Source organism: Neolamprologus multifasciatus, chromosome 11, assembly GCF_963576455.1.
Source record: "Neolamprologus multifasciatus chromosome 11, fNeoMul1.2, whole genome shotgun sequence".
In the NCBI taxonomy this organism is placed as follows: domain Eukaryota; kingdom Metazoa; phylum Chordata; class Actinopteri; order Cichliformes; family Cichlidae; genus Neolamprologus; species Neolamprologus multifasciatus.
In genome coordinates this window covers 32,577,602-32,593,588 of record NC_140449.1, presented here as the reverse complement: position 1 = coordinate 32,593,588, position 15,987 = coordinate 32,577,602, and the positions used below count along the sequence as shown (strand labels likewise).

Genomic DNA, 15,987 nt, shown 5'->3' with positions numbered 1-15,987 from the left:
CAGAGCAAAGGGGAGCAGAGACCATGTGCACAAATATCTGTGCATGCCAAAAGTGAGCCTGAAGTGTTCTATACAACAGCATCGGAGGTGATTACTAATGGACAGAAGGAAGGGAAGATAAGGTGCCATGCATTCTAACTACACCCAAAACCCTTGCAGGTGGATGTCCTGGGGAAAAAAGGACTTAAAGTAATTTGAATAAATATGATTTTTGACAAATCTGCAGATGCTACCGTGTTGACCTTTATTTCAATAAAATTCAACTTGTTTCACAGCATCATATAGGGGTATTTCATGAATTTTCTTTAATGTGTAATTGTAATATAATCCGTGCATTTGGTGTTAGCAGAGTAAAAGTCAGCTTTATTTTCTGCATCTCTAATCATCAGGTTAAAATGAATAACTCAGTTCTATTGTGCAATCCTTTTGATAGGAAGGATCTTTATTATGAGATACAAATGTCATATGTAATGCACTTCAGTATAAGCCTAATATACATGGTTATCACTGTGGTTTTAACAAGTGCTAAACAATGATGCAGAAAAATGACGCCAAATGGACGTGCCAAAATCTGCAGTTCCTGAAGCAGCCACTTGGGATCCATTCCAAATTAAAATCAATAAATTAGTCAGTAAAATCAATTCCTGTAGATTTCCATGTTGAAATCTCCAATTTTCCATTCTCTTCCATTCACTTCAGTTAGAACTCGAGTTAACAAATAATTAAAGCATTTCATTCAGTCACTCTCTCACCTGCACCTTTAACACAGATGTGACACATCAGAAAGTATGTCATTGTTTTGGTAATCGTTATAGAAACGAGTTTGTTTGACAGGCTCTGACGAGCATCCTGCTGTAAACGCTCTCTCGACCTCTCCATTCATTTATTTCCTGAGCAAGCATGCCTCAGACGACCGTACAGCAACTAAGTCTTTTAAAAATCTTTTTCCCTTTTTCTGGCAGAGACGTCACCGTCTCCCAGCGGCTGTCAGGTGAGTGACAGTAAGCAGGGCATATCGTAACGACCCGCACCGCTCAACTCTGCCAAAATTACTGTAAATAAAGATAAAACAGAAAGTCTGACAAACCCAAATTAAGTTGTCACGCTTGCTGTGATGAATTATCCCACACTGTGGAGGCTGTTTCTCATACTGTACAACAAGAAAAATCAGTAGAGGGTTTTTCTTTTTTGTTTTGTTTTGTTTTTTGCTGAAGGGAGAAAAACACGCCTGATATCTGCAGCAAACACTAGCGGGGATGAGGAAAAAGAAAGAGGTATCTTAAGACTGGCTGACTCCTCCGATGAATTTAAATTATCATCAGCATACAATTGCACAAATTAATTTGTTTACTTCTCATTTGTGACTTTTTTTGAGCTGCATTATTTATCTTTTGTTCTGTTTTTGTGCAATGCTTAGTTTGCTTGTTTGTTTTCTTTCTGTTTTATTTTCCATCAGGATAAACAAAGTTTCATTTCATGTTGCTTTATTGAAACTTTGTCACCTTCCTGGTTGCATGCCTGTTTCTTTTTCAAATATTTATTTCTTTGAACATCAATAATAAATTCCTGTCAGAGTAAGCCTCCCTTTACTTTTATAGTTTTTCTTACATGATCACTCTGCGGTTGTGGAACAACTGTTGGGGCACGGCAGCTCTTATTATTACACTCCTTACTCTTGGTTGCTTGTAATATTGGGTATTGGTTTTCTGCAGTTATTGCATTGTCGCTGTGGGTGAAAGAGTTGCTAAATGACTGAAATGTCACTGTAGATTAGTGACTGTGGTGTTGCATTTTTGCTCAGCAACTAAAGATCTGCAGGAACAGTTTGTCAGTATTTAGGAACAGCTCACTCCAAATTTAGCTAATTTTTTTCTCTGAACTTTGGTGCTTTTTATATATTTACATTGTTTCATGTGACACAGGAATTAAAAACAATGTGACAACTAGATTATATCTCAAATGCCTCCAACTGTCTTTTCTGCTCCATCTGTGTGAGATCCAGGTCTGCAATGACAACTGTGACTCACAAGCAGCCACAGGAGACACAGTGGAGCTCTTTAGTGGCACCATCATGCAGGGATGAGCTGAAGTGTTTATGAGGGATTTAGAGTGTAACTGCTTTAAAACAAACAGGAAATAATAAATGATCTGAACATGATAGCTTTTTTAGCAACAACTTCTTCAGCTTCTCAGATTGATTTGCACAGTGGTTAGCATTGTTGCCTCACAGGAAGAAGGTCCTGTGTTTGAAATCCACCAATTTCTGTGTTATTCAATGTAAGGTTTAAACATGGCAAATATGTTTATTTTCAATTCAATTCAATTCAATTTTATTTATATAGCGCCAAATCACAACAAAAGTTGCCTCAAGGCGCTTAATTTTGATGGCTGCAATCTATTTATGTGTGTTATGGAACTTCTATGCAACACATTGTCAATAAAATCTGCACTGTTAGGAATAAAAACTGGTAATACTGTAGTTTAAAGTCCACACTTTCAACACGAGGTAAAATGGAGACAAGAATCAGATCATATTAAATTGGTTTCTTGATGATGGGTTGACTGTACTTCACCTCCACAGTCACCAGATATCAATGCAGTAGGACCTTTGAGGTGTGATGGACCAGTAGATTTGCAGCCTGGAGGTGCAGCCAGGGGCGTAATTTCCAGGGGGGTTAGTAGGGGTGGGGGAAAAATCGATACTGTGTAGCGTGGTGATATTTTGTTTGCTAATAATGTATCGATACAGGGACAGCAGAAATCGATATTTTGTTACAAAAAAGGTTTTTGTGCTCTGACTTCATGTTGATCCTTTTTCTGAGCAAGAATCCTGACATTCCTTCACTGTCCAAATGTGTTTAACTTGTTTTTTGGCAGCAATAAACATGACAGTTTACTTATTTTAATTTAAGACATGTTTTATTTTAATTAAGTTTAAAACTTTTTTATTTAATGTAAAATTATATTTTGTTTTAATTTACTTTCAAATCAGTTGCTGAAGGGGCTGCATAGTTTTCATATTGCATAGTTCAGAATAGCTATAATTGTACCAGATGGTAAGTTGGACTAGTCTGTAATACAAACCGTTCAGTTTGTCAACAATAAAACTGAAATGAGAGAAAGACTGAGTGTGAGACTTTGATATTAGATAAAATGAATATTGATAAAGTTTACCTTTATGTACAGAATCTGAATATCGCAAAATATTTTTAAAAATTGCAATAATATCGTATCGTGCGTTAAGTATCATGATAATATCGTATCGTGGGATGTATGGTGATTCCCACCTCTAGGGGTTAGGGGGGGTTATGACTGAGATCTTGACCCCTCCCCCCCTCAATGTTCAGCACAAAGTTACGCTGATGGATGCAGCCAACAGATATGCAGCAGCCGTGTGTTGCTATCATGTGAATTTGGACCAAAATGTCAGAGGAATCCTTCTAGCACCTTATTGAATCTATGCCACAAAGAAATAAGGCAGGCCTGAAGGCAAAGGGGGTCCAACCCCGTACTTGCAAGATGTGCGCAGCTCTATTGCATTCCTGGGAAAAGCAGACACTTCTACAACCTGGATAACTCATATCCAAATAATCAAGATAAATAGTACTGCAGGAGGTAAACTGCATAATTAGATTTTGGATGTAATGTTCCTTTAAGCTGTGAGGAATTAGATTTTTCTGAATTTGATGCAGCTCAGGTAGATCAGAGTCATCTTTATCCCGAGTGTCATCCACATACATTTATATCAAGCCACTTTAGTAGAGGCGCAAATGTAAAGATAGCAAGTCAACGAGGCTCAACAAACAATCCAAAAAAAACAGGTGAAAGGTTTAAGTGCTGTCTGTCAACCCGTACACACTCACACACGTCCATGCCCTGCAGCCAGTGGACAGTTTTTGGTAAACAGGCCTGAATTCTTAGCTGGGCTTCAGAGCCAGACACAGCAGCCACTGGGGCTTCAACCTGTCTGCATGTCACTGCTGCCAGAAAAAGGAAAAAAACATTCTCTTCATAGATTTTGTCTCTTGGATTGTCATGTTTTTATTTTAACTGACTTCACAGTTTGTGGTCCTGAATAAACTGATCACATTTCATGACCCTTGGGGCCATCAAATCCAGTCAAAACTCAGTGTTCTTCTATTTACAGGAAAAGCGATATTAAGAAGAAATCGGACCGGTCCGAAAGTAACCATCACCCCACTGCCCCTTTATGTCCTTCAACCACCATTGGACCAGCTCCCTGGCGTCCTGCCTCAACTGAAATGAAAAAAAAAAACGTCGGGGCTCAGACACGAGGCTGGAGGGCAGATGTAGGGGGCAGTGGTGACTTTGGGCCATGCAGCCAGTTTTGGCTGTGACAGCTTGCAGAGCCGCAAACAGATGTTGTGATGCAGTGGTGTCAATATAGCAACACTGGAAGGTTGTACAATGAATAGGAGCCTCCACAGTGTGTTTTCAATGATTACAATGATGATTAATTTTACTATTATGCATTCCAAAAACAAGAAGTAATTTCTGAACTATAACACAATAGCCGTAAACATAACCATTATGTAGACCCTGATGTCTGCCACCAACCAGCCAAGCTACCATTTTTGCAGAAGATGAAGCAAAACCTGATTCCCACTAAGTGTTTTTCTGCATAATGACACCAATTAAGGTACATTAGTAATCTTAACAGGCTTTCTTAAGTGACTATAATGGCTTCATCATTTTGTGCAAACAAAGGTCTTATTCCCACAAGTGTGGCTAAGATGTCTAAGGCCCATGGAAGATGATTGCTTTGGGGCCAGACCCCAGTCTTTGTTTGGTAAAATACTTTTAATAAGAGCCCTCAGTTTAGTGGTGAGGCCGATTCTTGTCCAAAAAACGCCCCCAAAACCTTTTTTTCAGTATTTTTTTTACTTCAGAAAACTTTAAAGTAGTAAACATTAAAATACTGAAATATTTTTACTTTTTTATATCCTCTTTCAAATATCTGTATGCAATTTTAACAGAAACACATCTTTTCGGGACATGAAGAAAACTGTATGTTGGGTTTTTTTTCATAAATTTCACAATGACTAATTTATCTGGAGAGGAAGCAGCTTAGCTAAGATTGAGTAGGAATTAATATTTGAACTCTCTCCTATGTAACAATAGTCTTAGCTCAGTCAGTTACACATTTAAACGACTCTCTTACCCGTCATTTAATCGGACCAGTATGGCCCTGTAGAGCTGGTACTGTGGGCTGTTAGACTCTGGACCACAGGGGTGGATGAATGGATGAACAGCAGCCAGAATGAAACCCTGCTGGTAAAGCTCCTGCAGCTGACCTGGCAGCTCTCGCACTGATGAGAGGCGCAGAGTGGAGGTCCCACCTGAGAAAAGAAGTGGGGGAAGAAATGTGTTAGAGAAACATGTTTGCATGTGGAACAGGTTTAATGTGAGAGCTTACAGCTTAGTGATGGCTGCAGAAAAGTTCTCATGAAGGTTAAGTGTCATTTGTTTGTCAAACAAAGCAACCAGGACTATTTTTATTTGTGTTTATTTAAGTTTTCTGTGTTTTCCTGTCAGCCACCACTGCCTATGTTCATAATTCAGCCATTCTTCTGTTTACTCTGAACAAATTACAGACTCTCCAAAGCAATCACGGCTGTTGCAAGAGTGGGTTTTTCTCCTGGCAAAAACGACAAAGATGGACTAAATTTCCTCTAGTGTGAAGTAAATTAAATTTACTTATTTGTTCACAAATCATTTTAGTGCACATTTTCACACAGGAATTTACACAAAATGTAATTTGAAGCCATCTAAATTACACAAAATCAGATTTCCCTCATCGACTGATCGTAACACAAGGTATGTGTACATTTTTGAGGCAATAATTAATTTTAAGCGATTAACAAAAAGACTTTTAGCTTGCAATAGCAACTTTTTGACACTGACTGTCACAGTGACAGATGCTTTTAGGGATGCAACGATACCAATTTTTTCAAACCGATACGATACCAATACTTGGATCTGAGTACTTGCCGATACAGAGTACAAAAACCGATACTTCTACCACACGCACACACACAAATGCAATGAATTGGAAGATAAAAATCCCTGTCGATAAAAAATAAAATCTTAATAAAAATGACCACAAAAAAATTTCAAGTGAAAAATAAGCACTCTGTTAAATTATTGCAGAGTCTCCACATTGTAATTTTACAAAATATCACTGAACTATTGGCACTGTCTCGAGCTTTCAGAATAATAAATAAACACTTCTGTTTGGAATAAAATAAATACAAATTAGGTTTGCGAATAAATTAAAATTTTAAATTATTGCAGAGTGTCCATATTGTAAACAAACAAACAAAATAATCACTATATATTAAATAATAAATAAAATAATAATTGGCCCCCTAGTGGCCAATCTAAAAAAACTACAACAGAAATGACCAGCCACCCTCTGATTAATGAAATAAGTTGGTATCGGTTAACTTTTACGAGTATGAGTACACACACTTTTTACAGTATCGGCCCCGATACCCGATACCAGTATCGGTATCGGTGCATCCCTAGATGCTTTCCTTTTCCCCCATTTAGTCTCTTGGCCTTTTTCAACCTTTCCATATTTGGCTCTTCTCTACCTTTCTACTCAATGTCCTCAGACTTTCCTCCATTATGAATCACCTGCTCTTGCTCTTCCTTTCGTCACACTCACCCATCGCTGACTCACTGTTGCACACCTGTTTATTTTTCTGGATACAAAGTATGGCAGCATGTTTTAACCTCACCCATTCTGCCTGTGCCTTCATTTAGGTCCATTTTCTTCACTCCAACATCAACTATGACATGCACACTTGTAACACTTATTCTAGCCTTCATGCAGCTCGGTGTGTAGAACACAAAGAAATGTCTGAGGTCACAAGGGACTTTACCCCTTAATGCCGGGGCTATCATATTTAATACATACAGTTTTTTGAGGTATTGGGACTTCTACTTCATCTACTTTTTTCTCTTGAAAAATCTAAATAAATTTCACAATACACTTTTGAACAATTAAACAATCTGTAACAAATTGAAAGTCAAGCATAGTAATTAAAATGTAATTAATTTATTAAAGAAATTTGTCAGACGCTACAATAAACTTTCCATTTTTTGCATTTTTATGGCAATTATTTTACAGTTGAGGCTTTAAGGGGTTAAAAAATATACTAATGGAAGTACTGAGAAATATTTCTCACTGCAGTTCTTGGAGTTTGAACCATTTCTATCAAACAACCTAATGACAGAAATTACCATCCTTTGTCACGGCTGTTAGCTCCTTTTGATTCACCCTTTTTTCTCTCACTTGAGCTCTTCGTCACTGTACAAAGTTTCTAGTCCAGTTAGACCTGCCTACAGTTACAAATCTATTGACAATCATACCAGAAAGCATAACAGATATTGTCTTCAGATACTGATTTAAGAGTCATTTCCATTTTCTTGGCAGTTAGCTTTTTGCTGCAGCTCCACAATCTGTGAGTTAAGCAAAATCCAGTCAGAGCTGATTGCTGTGGCTCTGTATCACAGCAGCCCTCTATGTTCTGACACTCGGAGTTGCTCTCAGCTCAACTTAACTGTCCAAGAAGAGAGGATGGAGCCCCGACATTAATGAGCAGCAATCACTGAGCTTCTAAAAAAAGAAAGTTAAGGCCGGTGCTGCTGCTAAAAGCTCCTTCTCAGCATTATTTTCTTCCAGCAAGGACCCCGGACATACACTCGAGGGACAAAAACCTGCAGCAGACAGCAGCTGTCAATGGTTTCACTCAGGGAGCAACCAGCTGTAATACAACAAGCCACACACAGCTTCTGTCAGACAACATTGCCAATTTGGATGTATGGTAATGAGTGTGGGAAGAGCGAGTGGTTTAGTTCAGGAATGAAAGTAATTGCATTAGAAAATAGAGCTTAATATCTGGAGGAAGAAGAGGAATGGTGGAGAAAGAGTCACAGCAGCAGTGACCACATAACAAGAAAGTCATAAAGGCGTAAAGATGGGGCCTGGATGGATGATGGCTCAGATCACAGCAGTACGCTGTATGTGGCAACATTTACTGCAGGCTAAACAGCTGGGGTGAGTGTGAGTGAGCCAAGATAAAGAGCTGGGTGCAGAACGAGAGACCGCGGAGGACAGAGACGAAAAAAGGAGGATGAGGAGGTCTGGTTGTCTTTACAAGCTGTCACAAGACATGGGAAATGTCACTTTGGCTAATTAGAGTCAATGAAACTACACAGAACGAAAGGTTCAGATCCATGGGAAAAGTCAGTCTGCTAAAGTTCAATGGGAGGTCAGAGCGAGGGCGAGTGTGGGTTCACCCGACTGACGATGCCAGCAGTGTTGGTTTTTTGTGTTTGGTCTCAGGTAGAGTCAGCAATGCTAACAAGCCTTTCAAATGATCCCAGTACAGTCCATGAAAAGAATGAATCATCTTTAGAGAGGTAATCAACCTGCCTTTTTGCTTAACTTATCAAGTAAAGTTTGATTGCACAGTGTAGCGGCTATGAAATAATGGCATAATCAGCATTGAGACTGGCTCCCTGCAAGCCTTGCTTTCATTATGCGGTTCTGTCTGCCACCGTGTGCGAAATCTCTCAGGAAAATTAAGGCTTGACTGCACTACCAAAACAGGAAAAGGATAGCGCTTTTGTTTTCCCCGGTAGCTATAGGTAACTTGCCCATGTAGCTGAAGTGGCAGATGGTAGAGTAACTGTGGAAACTTTAACAACAAGAAAGGTTATCAGAGGAGGCAAAGAAGGTGTAAAGAAGAGTGATAAATCAGGGTTCTACTACTAAACAGGGTTTTAATAGTTTTGCAATTTTCATTAGTTTTTATTTTTATTTAGTTCTGACTTCAGATTTTCAATTTTATATCAGTTTTAATTCGTTTTTACCAATTGTTTGCTAGTTTAGTTTAGTTTTTATTTTTTTTGAAAATCCTTAGTTTCAGTTTAGTTTTGATTAGTTTCAGTTATAGTTTTAGTTGTGTTTGCAATAATTAAGTGTAACAAAATTCCAGTTTCATCATATCAGTCATTCTGCTCATCCTTGGGTATGTTGCTATTCCAGCTACCATACTGCACCCTGGACAGGTCGCCTGTCTGTCGCAGGGCTAACACGCAGAGACAGACAACTCACATTCCCACCTATGGGTTCTTTAAATAAATAAATAAAGGCAGATGAACAACCATTGATACCAGGCAACTATAAAATGTATAACTTGGCCCCAATGAGACTAATAACTCTCGCAGCACCGGGTGTTCGTAATTTTGGTTTAAGTGAATTGATAAACTTTTTGAAGGTAATTGACTCACACAGTTGTGTAGATATCCCCGTCCTGTTGTCTCGGGATGCATCACGCTGTCTTGCCTGGGGTTAGCTTCTGTTTTCTGGGGATGAGGGTTGAGTGTGCTCCCTTACCTTCTCAAGGTAAGCTAGGTTAGCCTTCTTGTGTGAGCTTTTCAAGTGCACTTTAAGGTTTGTGGGATTTTTTTCCCTTTAGAAATGTCCCTCATAATTTGTCTCTTTCCACTACAAGACACTTGCTTTATCCAAAACACAGTCATATTCAAAGTAATCCCAAATTGGACTCTGGCTCCCGACTTTTCCTGACATGATTCTGCGCGTGGACGGAGCAGCGACACAGACGACTCGACTAACGTACTGCCCCCTGCTGGCATAATGAGACACAGCAAGAAAAAAATCTGTAAACTAAACTTCATTTTCACCCTTGACTATTGTATGACACGCACACATCAATGAAAACTAAACACATTTTTGCTATAAATTCAGTTAATTTTAGTTAGTTTTGTGAACACTCATTATAGTTTTAGTTAGTTTTCCTTTTTTTTGGTTTTATTTTTATTTCCGTTAACGAAAATGTTTTTTCACTTCTAGTTTTCGTTAACAATAATAACCTTGCTACTAAATCAGCAAATTATTAAACTTGCCTATTCATTAGCCTTTTGCTAACACTTTGTTTTTAATTTTATTATTATTTTTTTTCATTTTAAAGTTATCTGGTCCATGCTACAGGAACGCTGGGGGCGAGACTGGCTGTCACTTTCACTGAAAACATCAGAAAACCCCAAACTATACAATGCACATTCTATTATTGATTGTAATCATGCGGCTCTGAGCTTTTTAAGACATCACTAGACGAACGTGCACGTGAGAACATGCCCATCACAGTTGAGTCTGACATAGCCAGTCTTTAATCTGCCAGCCCCCTACTTGCAGTGAGTGACCGTCACGTCCTGCCTCCAGCACGCTCTAAACTACACACAGAATATCCTCTGAGTGAACGACTTCCTGCTCCGCGCTGCATGAAAGACTCGACAACAATTGAAAATATCCTGACCTGATTATCTCGTTGTTGTCCAAAGTTCATGTGTAGAAATTGCTCTGATGTTCCTGAACATCAAAGGAGCAAAGGCTAAAAAAATCCACAAACACTAATAGTCTATTCAATACTCCAGCCTCTCTGTGTATTGAATTCCTTGTGCTCAAGATGCAGGGATTTCTTTTTCTTATTTATTCCCACAGTTCAACACAAGGACACAAGGAGCCAGATTAGGGTGAGTCAGTCAGTCACAGCACATTTAAACTCGTGACACTCACACTGTCATATACAGTCAGTGTTGTTATTGTGTGAATGCTTGTGAAGCAGTGAATTATGACATACCTCCTGCATGTATGTGAATAAAAAAATAGATTTCGTTATCACAATAACAAAAGCAATCAGAGCCGGTGCTGCTGGATGACATCACCCCTTCAAACGTTTAATGTGATTTCTGTATTTATTTGTACTTTTGGATATTACACACACAACACAACACAATGCCTGCTTATTCAGCATTTATTTCACCGACCCAAACACTTTTATAACACCAGCACTGTGGTACATATATGCAATATTTCAGGATGTGCTTTTTGTGAGCTTACAGTATGAAATCATTATGCGATCTTATTTGTGTAGCTATAATCTAATTATATGCTCAAATGTATTCTGGGATCATTGTATTTTCTTAATAATTTTATAATGTAATCCCAATTACATGCGATCCATTACTGCCCTCTCTCTGCACTTTGCAGACAAAGTCATCTAAAGCTCACACATGTGACACTTCGTGCTATAACAACAATGACGTGTTGTGCTTTAAGCTGGCTACGCTATATCATCAGGTTTGCGACAGAGGCACAAGGGATTTGTGGAACAACCCTGCTCGTGCCAATCAGACAGCAGCTCCTGTGATGTAGATACAGAGCTGATTCAGTCCAAACCGCAACTCTTCCTTCTGGGTACAAATCCAGAGATTCATTGTGGAACGACTAAAGTAGAAGAAGAAGAAGACGATGAAGAAAAAGACGAGGAAGGGGAGAAAAAAATCACATGCTGTTCCTCCAGGGAAAAAGAATGCTTCGGCTAAAAATACTCCTCCAAATTTCTCAATCACGCTCTGTCCTACTGTGCCACAATGCAGGAGCTTTAGAAGTTAAAAGGCGTGGAGGAATTAACACAAAGAAATAGGCCGCCATTGCAAATGGGCGAAACGTCTTTTCCCCTCCTCCTCTCTCGCTGCTTTCCTCCACTGCCGACTGCCTTCAGAAATGGAATTAATCCTTCTGTGATCTGTGATTTTGCTTTTTCATTCCTTCCCTTTTCATTTTGGTGCAACACGAACACCCTGTCCTTTCCCCCGGAGGGATGCTACTGCGTGTGCACGTGGTTCATGAGGTGCTAGATATGTGGAAAATGAAAGCAACTTTGCTTGCTCTCTGATCCCCTTATTTGAGAAGAGTAAATAAGGAATGGTTTCAATTAGGCAGTGTGAACACTGCCGCTGGCAACTTCTTAAGTTGGCTTTAATCACTGTGTGAGCTGCTAATAATCTCAACCAGAGGCCTTTAAATACAGAGACTCTACATTTATTTATCAGACCAAATTTTATTTATCATGCTGTCCCCAAAGCAATATGACGCCCAGTGCTGAGTTTCTCTGAATCTCTTTCTGTTGTAAGGATGTTTACTCTGCCCTAAAATCATGTTAGCCAAGGAGAATTGCTTTGTTTGCGTAGATGAGAGTAAATTAGCCGCCTTATAACTCCTCTATGCAAGTGTCGGTGTTGTTTTTGTACTGCAAATATTCCGGCCTTTTTGAAGGAGTCTGTGGTCGATCAGACAACGAATCTGGTAAACCTTACATGCAAACTGGCAGCCAATTACTTCACTCCATCTTTTTGTTTACCCTGGAAGAAAATTCTTGCACATATCAACAGAGAAGAGCCCTAAACTAACAGGAACAAATCGCTTTGTGACAAATAATGAGAAAAAAAGAGCTTCTGGCTGACAACCAACAAATTGGTTTTCTGGAAAATTGTGTAAGCACAAAGCTGTCAGATAGAGACTGCCATTAAACACAGAGAAGGAGACAAAGGAAAGGCGTGAATGTATGTATGGATGTATGGATGGGGAATGATGGCTGTGTCCTCTGGATAACAGGAAGATGCAAAATCATTTACTCACCATTTGCTGTGCGTGACAGATCATGGTTAAGAATAACTTAGTGCTGCATGAGTATGACTACTTATTAATATCAGAGTTTTACAGTGATCCTCTGAGTATTACAGGCAGATGAGGGAAAAACTGAAGCCATTTAAAATTAAAAACTGTGGAAAAGGCCCATAAAATGAATCGAGCCAGGGTGTATTTCTTACTTATTAAACATTCTGACTGAAGTTAAAAGTTCACGATGTTGGAAGTTTTCCAACATAACCACGAGGCAGCCTCCAGGGCTGGTACATGAAGTCCATACACAAGTGTCACAAACTGCAGTTCCTGCAGTGGCCACTTGGGGGTGTCACCAAAAGTAACTCAATCCCCATAGACTCCCATGTTAAAATGTTTCACTTTACAGCAGAAATAAACATGTTTGAAGCAAAATTTTAATTCAAAAAGGTGAAGTGTTGAAATGTTTTATTTTTATTTCTATTTTGTATTTATTTATTTTATTTATTCCAGTGGACTGGTGCTTTTTTGGAGCATTTTGATGGAATCATCTGGCAAATATTATGACCTAATGTGAGGTGTGTGCTTCAATTTTGTTGTATTACATTTTTGTATTTTATTTATATTGTGATTACTGCTTACAAGCGTTAACGTAGCACTATATCCTCTCATCTAAATATCATCACTTTGAGCTATATTCAGTGTTGGGAAGGTTACTTTTAAAATGTATTCCATTACAGAATACAGAATACATGCCCCAAAATGTATTCTGTAACGTATTCCGTTTACTCAATGAGAGTAACGTATTCTGAATATTTTGGATTACTTAATATATTATCATGCTGTTTACAACTACATGAATGTACTATTGCTGTGATTTATTACTGTTACTGAAGGTCCGCGGCTCCAAACCGTAGTAAAGGGACCTCTGGCTAATACAGTGGGTTCTGTGTTGGGCTTGTAGCCGAAAACTAGCTTTACTTTGTTGTCTGGGTCAACTTTGCTAGCAGAGACAGAGAGAGGCGTTGAAAGGCTGCTCCAACAGAACTTATTGTTTTTGGAGGAAAACACGAACACGGTGTACAGTCGAGTCTTAATAGCTTACTTACAGCTGGGCTCGTCAGGCTCTCTTCTTGGCTGCAGTGGTTATTATTATATTTACATGCTTCCAGCTCCCGTTTTTGTTCGATGACAGCTCGTACTTTTCCTTTTTCTCCCTCCCTCGCTCACAGACACATAACGTGTATGGCAGTCCATTCTCCCTGCAGCACGGACTACACTGCCTATGATGCTACATTCTTTAGAGCTATACCGGTAGCATTCTGCCTATTAGCTTAGCACAACAACAACAAAAAGGCCTCTCTCACCCAGGAAACACGCAGAGAGAGAGCGGCACCCTGTAACCATGGCAACCGTAATGCTGCCGCCTGGAACAACAGAACGTAGCTGTCAAACAAAACCCAAACAGTCCTGACCCGCCACAATATGAAACAGTAAAGTACCGCGGTGTAATCCATTTATTTCAACAAAGTAACTGTATTCTAAATACCACCTTTTTAAACGGTAACTGTAACGGAATACAGTTACTCATATTTTGTATTTTAAATACGTAACGGCGGTACATGTATTCCGTTACTCCCCAACACTGGCTATATTTAGTATATTTTTTGTAAAGTCCAGAAAACCGGTGGGTAATGTCGCCTAGATCCATATTTTATATGTAGTTTGTGGATAATTATTTTAATAACTGCTAGATTATAGCGTAAATCTTTACAAAAACCACTTAATGAAGCTTATAGAATTCCTTTTCTGCTGCTGCTGCAAGTTCAATAGATTTGGCCATTTGCTCACTACAGTGCAAAATGATGTAAAAATGTTAAACTTTTAAACTTTAAACTGTTCACACTCTCTATTCCCCACATCATGATGAGGACCCTTAAGTGTGAGATTAATGCACAGGGTCTCCCTTTAGTTAAATTTTGCCTTGCCGTCTGATATACTTCACGAGGTCCCTAAATGTCTGTGATAGACAGGATGAGACTGCAGGCAAATGTGTGCTGCTGGTGTAGTTGCTGTCAAGGGACACTTCACTGCTGCAGGAACATTTCAGAGAGGTTTGCAGCAATGGGAGAAGTCTGAACTGCACAGTTTTCTTAACATTATGAATGGGTATATTTTAATCACAAATAATATATTATGCTGAACCTAATCAAATAGTTTTGTAGCCTAAAGCCAAGAAAAGAGCGAGAGAAGAAGATATGTCAAAAGCCAAAGTTAATTGAACATGTAAAAATAGCTCTCCCAGACAGAACTCAAACATCTGCCTTCTGGTCGGGCGGCATGTGATTATATTGCCACCACTTCGCTGACCTCTTAAAATGCATTGCATATTGCTTGTCATTTATCCTCATAGTGCACTATACATATCAAAAAAATTATTCTGTAGGCATTCAAATTAAATGGAGAAAGAGGTCCTGAGCGAGCAATAGCATGTAATGAGTAAGGCGTAGGAATGGACTGAAGCCTCAGAATGACAAACTCACAGATGAATAAGAATATCAGTTATAAAGAAAATGCAATTAACACAAGTAATAAGGAAGAAACAATTGGAACTAACTGTGATAGACTCTGTGTGTGTGTGTGTGTGTGTGTGTGTGTGTGTGTGTGTGTGTGTGTGTGTGTGTGTGAGTGAGTTCAGCAGAGTTCATAGTGAAGATATAAACAGTTTGAATATGCGTAAATGAGAGAGTTCAGCAGAGGAACAGAGTAAATAATAAACACCCGTTCCACTTACAGTGTTCCTGTGATGCTGACCTTCCACACTTGGCCACGCATATTTAACTGACTCATCACTTGGAACTGGCAGAAGCCCCCATTTCACATGTTCCAATGTCTGGAAAAGATCCAGGCATGGCTTAAAAGACTTATATTTACACCAACAAATCTGATCGCATCTGTCTGTGTTTTCCTGTCCTGCAAATCCACAGACCCATAAAAGAGTTCAGCCCATGTGTTAGAGTGACTGAAGCTGTTTGCCAGTCACACAAAAAATGACAGCCTGGATGACGAACAGGAAAAGGGCTCCGAAGGAGATCTAAGCAACACGAACCGTGATGTTCAGCGTTTGCCAAGATCATCACAACGTGCAACACCTCACGGACGGGGATGCAGGAATGCTGGAGCCGCTCTCTGTCGCATCTTTTAAAAGTTAATACATATGCAAATTTCAATTTGATTATTTAAATGCTATTATCACAGTGTCAATAACCTGGAAGTAGCAACCTCTGCATCCCACTTACTGAGATGCATTCAATTACCTTTTAAGTATGCATCATACACCTCCTTAGCATCTACTTAAGGTAGTTTGGGCGATTGGATGGTAATGCCTTCCAATTTTTCTCAGCAACATTCATTGTGCATTCAGACTAAATATTTGCTCGTAGCAGTGCAAGAGGCTATGACAAGAAAAG

At 39.1% G+C, this 15,987-nt stretch overlaps 1 protein-coding gene across 3 annotated transcripts in view; it reads right to left on the bottom strand.

The window, feature by feature from the left end:
* The window catches only part of rftn1b (raftlin, lipid raft linker 1b), a 160,995-nt gene that overhangs the window by 80,649 nt on the left and 64,359 nt on the right, over positions 1-15,987 (bottom strand). For all 3 annotated transcript variants that reach the window (XM_085178299.1, XM_085178300.1, XM_085178301.1), the window contains one exon: positions 5,183-5,360. In XM_085178299.1, coding sequence (XP_085034425.1) covers positions 5,183-5,360 — 178 coding nt within the window. The remainder of the gene's footprint in view (positions 1-5,182; positions 5,361-15,987) is intronic.